General features: G+C 31.4%; 1 protein-coding gene across 1 annotated transcript; it reads right to left on the reverse strand.

Moving 5' to 3' along the window:
- Positions 1-337: 337 nt before the first annotated feature.
- LOC133790588 (putative F-box protein PP2-B8) lies at positions 338-1,702 on the reverse strand. Its single transcript, XM_062228261.1, has 3 exons — positions 1,164-1,702; positions 951-1,067; positions 338-876 (listed from the first exon to the last, which is right to left on the reverse strand). The coding sequence occupies exons 1-3, from the start codon at positions 1,415-1,417 to the stop codon at positions 462-464; spliced, it is 786 nt and encodes a 261-aa protein (XP_062084245.1). The 5' UTR covers positions 1,418-1,702; the 3' UTR covers positions 338-461.
- Between the last annotated feature and the right edge of the window lie 4,263 nt (positions 1,703-5,965).

The following is a 5,965-nucleotide window of genomic DNA, read 5'->3' on the forward strand; positions in this document are numbered from 1 at the left end:
ACTCTTCCTCCATCGTCATCCACCGATCGAAGCTCCGGACAGCGGTGAAAAACAATAGGCCATTTCAAAAGCGAAGAAGATGAAGATGAGGAAGGTGAACAACTAAAAAAAAGAAGCATCTGAAATGTTGGGGAGAGAAGAGGAGAAAGAAAGAAAGAAAAAAGAAATAGAAAAAAATATGTTTTTAATTTTTTTATTAATTAGAATTTTATTTTATATTATTTAAAATATATTTTTTTAAATGAATTTTATAATTTCAAAATTTATATAAATGATTTTTTAATAAGTATTAGTTGGACCAATAAGAGATTGATTTTTTAAAGAGACAAGGACACTATTAGATAGTAAACGGGCCTCTTATGCTGGAAATTCCCAAAATAATAATAAAGATATAGAGAGTGTGAATAAACAACATAAACACACAACATAAACACAAGAACAATTATATAAACGAGAAAGAGTTATTTTGGTCTAATTTCGAAGCCAAGAACAATGAGACCTTCTTTCCAATGGCTACTCAAATCTTCAAAGCTCAATTGCAGTTCCCCCTCTTCTCCTCCATCGTAGAAGAACTCACCCAGCTCCGTTTCCATCCACCCATCTCTTTTCTCCTTGGGATAATTATGGCCACCGCCTTCTTCTCTATCGTAATCGCCGTCCAAAACCGCTGTTTGCCAGACCCAACCATTCCCTCCATTACCCACAACAACTCTAATTCCACTGTTTCCCACTTGGGTATCGAATCCCTGAATGTATTCAGTCAGCTTGAAGACGATATATGCAGCGTACAATGTCGACGGAGATAGCATCGAAACTCTGATATTCCCAACGATCTCCAGCCAACAAACGCTGATCAGCACAGCCACTTCTTCAAACCTGTTTCATTTCAATCAATACATAATTCATGAAAGAAGATCGAGCAACAATGAATTATATATATACAAATATACCTAGCATCAGGTGAAGGAATCCATGCCCAATATTGAGGGGTATCACCCCAAGTAATAGCGAGCTCCCTCGCAGATATCATGACACACTTTTTCCCACTTTCTTTATGCAATGAGAAGCTGTAAACAATGTCAATTATCAGAGAGTCAATTTAGATCCAAACACAAAATCGAGGGAGAACAACAAGAAGATGAAGAGATTACATATGAAATTACCTTGCTATCCCCATCGATGAGCAAGGGGTTATCGCAGAGGGAGAAGTACAAGTCTTTAAGGCGAGAGAAAGTAGGAGGAGGATGCGTGGATCGGGAGATGACGGAGGAGAAATCCGGCGGGAGGAACTTCTCCACACGGTGTCGGATTCGGCGGCGGACCTGAAGGTGGTGGACACCGAACAGAGGCGGCATGCGTCGCGAGGAGTGGTGAAGGAGATGATATCGGCTATGCAGCCTTCGGGAAAATCGGCCATTGGAGATGAAGTGAAGATTTATGTTCTATTCTATTCTGGTTACGAGTTTTTAGTTTGTTTTTAATGGTTGAGATTTGATTTTGAGGAAGGAGCTGGGTTTTAATTTTAATATGGTGAAGACTTAGTTGCTACGACATTGACGAGTAAACTCATTTATGAATCTTAACGCTATGTTTGGCATATGATTGATTCTTTTTGGAAGATGGAGAGTGTAAGAGATAGAATCGTTGGAGGATATCAAAAATTAATTATTGGCAAGAGGGATAGGAGAAATACAGGGATGAGCTTTCTCTTCATTTTAAAAAATATATATTTATATATATATCCAAAAATAGGTAGAGGAGAGAATTAAAAAAAAATATTAAGTGAATTTTATAATGAATAGTTTTAGTAATTTTGTATTTATTTTTCCCACTTTCTTTTTAATACCAAATAATATAAAAATTCATCTGATTCTTCATTCATAAATATTTTTATCCATTTCTTCGTCCTTCCTACCAAATTTAACAATTCTCGTAAAACATAATATTATATATTTAATTGGGTAGGCCACGAAGAGCTTCTCTAATGTCCTTTAGGACAAAATTCCATAGAGGCTAAATGTTTATAATGTAACACATTATTAATAGTACAAATTAATATCGATTCTCACATATGTTAAATGATTACGTCACACATAAATGTATGATGCACAAGGTGTGGTCAATCATTGTTAATGCATTCAAACCTTGAGGGAGGCAAGTGACTTGTTTCACATGTTGAGGCTTTATATGTGGTACATGTATTTTAAAATCGTACATATTTAGTACCTTAAATTCAGATTTGATAGATAAAATTTTGTCAATATGATCAAACTGTCATCAGTTATATATTATGTAATTAAATTTAAATTTGTAACTTACATAATTGACAGCAGTTTGATTAAATTGACAAAATTTTATCTATCAAATCTGAGTTTAGGGTATCAAATATGTACGATTTTAAAATACAGGGTACCATATGAGCATTATTGAAAACAGAGGGTACCAAAATGATATTTTGTAAAAACATAAAATACCAAATAAGTATATTCCCTAAAAAAAAATGTTGACAAAAATAAATAAATTTATTACAAAGCCACAACGAAGACAAAGATGCATGAATACATTTGAAAAAATATTCATTATATTTCATGTAAGACATGGTATTCACAGGCACCAAAAATTCAGTGTACCTAACTTGAGTAGATAAAGAACTTGAAAACAAGGCAAGAAGTGTATCATCAAAATCCCAGCCGCAGAACTCAGGGGAAGGAAGACACTATATGTTGAAGTCATAAATGTTAATTGATGAGGAATAAATTTTATATATTAAAAAAATATTTATTTAAAAATGGGGTAATAGGTATTCGGATCATAATAAATTTTTGATAATATAGTCTTGTAACTTATGAAAAAATATTTATATGTATATATTTATAAAATTTAGTGTGAGAGAGATTTGAATAAGTTAATATGGTGGTGGTTGTAGTAGTAGTAGTTTGTAATTGTATCATTAATCAAATTAGTGGAGATTAAACAGAATGAGTATGATAAGACGGCAGTGGCTGCAATTATAGACCAAAATCATGAGAATGTGCAAATTTGTCAATGGTGTATAAAATCATCATTGTCAAAGTATAGTGTTGTGTACTATATTTGGTGTTACTTATGTATAGTGTCAATGAACAGAAACGAAGAAAATGATATATTTCGTGACACTGACAAATTTAAAAAAAAATATTTGAAAAGGGTAGTGAGAAATTGGAATAAATTAAAGTAAGCACTATTGGATAGAGGAAAGCAAGAATAAAATCGTGTAGCGTACATTAAATTGGTGGCACATACGAGAAGATGCATATACAGTTTATATATATATATAATATTTATAGAAAGGCAATAATAATTTGAATATCATGTATAGCGAATCTTGTTAGGTCATTATTTATCACTATATCACCCTAATCATATGGTCATTTTTGGGTCAGTCTCACAAAAGTTTTGTTTTGTTTTGTTTTTTCTTTTTATAATGTAAATATATGTATATTAGAGCATCAATTTTTTTCTTCACTAAAAGACAATTCAAAGGTTTTTATCCAAAGAATAGCCACCAACTGATCGAACTTATTCTTTTTATCTTCTCTTTGTTATTATACTCCCCTTGAAAATGTGGAGTGTAAAAATTCATTTGGCCTAGTTTAAGATAATTTAACAGTTCATAATTTTTTTTCAGCTTAATAGTTCATAATTCTAATTGTTATATTAAAATATCATTCTTAAAAAGGCCATGCTAAGTACGACAAAACTTTATACATGTTTTATGCGTGGCAGGTTCATATTTTTTCAAACCTGATCCACTTTCTCCAAACCATAAATCCTGAAATTCTGTTTTTAGTAATTACCAAATTAATTAAATTATGTGAATTAATTAAATAAAGTGCGGAATGGTTATTAACTGTTTACACAAATTGTAGTTCTGTCGGAACAGAATCCAAACTTGTCACAATAGAAACTGAACACAATAAAAAGACAGTGTAAAGCAATAAAGAACACAACAAATTTTTATAAGGTTCAGAAACCCTTTCGGATAACCTACTCCTTGGGATCACACCGAGAGAATAAAACCAATTAATAAAGAATCACAAGTACAAAATATTGACTTAAACAAAACAAGACTCCCTCTTGAGATTTGCCGCAACTTTGTTGTACTTCTCTTCAATAATCTGATTTTGATTGAAACGCTCAACCACTTGAACTCTCTTCAATGGCCAGCGAGTGCTTGCATCCTCCCGACGCAAGGCTTGTAAAAATCTTCTCCCGAAGACTATAAACGTTGTGTTAAAATTACAATGTGTATTCACTCATGAACATGGTATAAACTCACTACTAAAAACTAAACACACATATTTCTACAAGATCACGTGAATACTTATGATCTTGAATACAAAGAGGAACTCTCGCAAATATTACAATAATGCTCACGAATAATGCACAAAAGAGTTTACTTTTCTCACTGCCTTTAGAGCCCTATTTATAGAGTTTGTTTTCGTGATCATAAAGGCTGTGAAAGAATTCTTCTAATAAAGGCAAGAATAAATGAAGATATTCTTGATTGATGAAGAGTTGCTCTTTTTAGAAGATGATGATCCGACAGATACAATTTTGGTGGAGACAGCTCATACTTATGTCGGATAAAAAACAAGCTCAAAAAGGAAACAACAATTAATGACATTAAGGAACCAGTTTCTTGTTTGTAATTCTTGAGCTGCACGAAAATATATAAGCAAATAAACCATAAATAACTTTGGTTAAGTACCGAATATTTGCAATATAAATATTCTCTTTATAAACAAATTGAGACAATATAAGCTAAATAAGGAAGTTCATAATTATCCAAAATTCACAAAATGGGAAAGTGAATTTCCGAAAATTATAATAAAGGGAAACAACCAATTTATCTTTCAAGAAAAAAATATTTCTATAAAAATGCCGATTATGGGATTTACAAATACACTTTCATTAGATTCTTTATTCTCAATCCACACATCATCAAAATTTTATTTTATCTTTTTCATTTAAATTTTACATTATTACCATAAATCAACTTTTATTATTTTTCTATATTATTTAAATATTATAAATTTTAATGTCTCTTCTATATAATAAGTGTGTAGAAATAACAGTAATTCTTGGTTTAACGGTTTTTTATTTTTTTAATGTTAACTTTAACGGAATATTCTTATTTTTAACAAAATATTATTATATTTAACAGTAATTTGTAAACACTTAAACTTAAACTTAAATAAAATAAAATAAATAATTAAACAAAATAAATTAAAATATGATATTTTTCAAATATTTTACAATGATAATTATTTTAAAATAATAAATTGTTTAACGCCCAAATGTGACTTCCACTTAGCGGTTGTCGTAGTATAGATCGGGCGGTCGATTCCACAAGGAGGCAAAGAAATAAAGTTAATCAATAAATAAATGTTAGAGATAAATAATGTGAGTGTTGACCGCGTTGTTGGCCAACGACGAGTAGACGTCAAAACTACAATGAACCTTCAAGAGAAAAATACGACACAGATAATTTTATAGTGGTTCAGCCCCAATTTGTTGGTAATAGCATAATCCACTTAGAGTTGTGATATATTTAGCCTACACTTAAGATCAAATGAACTTGAGCCAACTGAGTTTCTTAAGTGTAAGTAGAAAAAATACAGAGTTTCTCTCTCTAAACTCTCCTAGAAAATTCCCCAAGAATCTCCAAGTAACAGTCCCAAAGTCTCAAAACTAGAGAGTTTTTTCTCAGTCGAAAAAGATCTGATCCCCCCAAATGATGCCATGAGCCATTTATTTTTAGGCTCATGGATCGTACATAAATATCTCCCTTTTACCGGGTCATTTGTTCTTCCAACAGACTTTAATTAATAAAATATAAATAAATATAATATTACAACAATATGGCTATTATTCCAGGATATCTGAGAGATTCCCGTGGCAGTTGAGAATGATTCGGGTTGAA

The sequence above is a fragment of the Humulus lupulus genome, chromosome 7, assembly GCF_963169125.1.
Source record: "Humulus lupulus chromosome 7, drHumLupu1.1, whole genome shotgun sequence".
NCBI classification, from domain to species: domain Eukaryota; kingdom Viridiplantae; phylum Streptophyta; class Magnoliopsida; order Rosales; family Cannabaceae; genus Humulus; species Humulus lupulus.

Coding starts and splice junctions, on each gene's coding strand:
- LOC133790588 (XM_062228261.1), bottom strand. CDS start 1,417: ATGGCCGATTTTCCCGAAGGCTGCATAGCCGATATCATCTCCTTCACC. Junction 1,068..1,163: donor TCATCGATGGGGATAGCAAG/GTAATTTCATAT, acceptor CATTGTTTACAG/CTTCTCATTGCATAAAGAAA. Junction 877..950: donor ATTCCTTCACCTGATGCTAG/GTATATTTGTAT, acceptor GAAATGAAACAG/GTTTGAAGAAGTGGCTGTGC.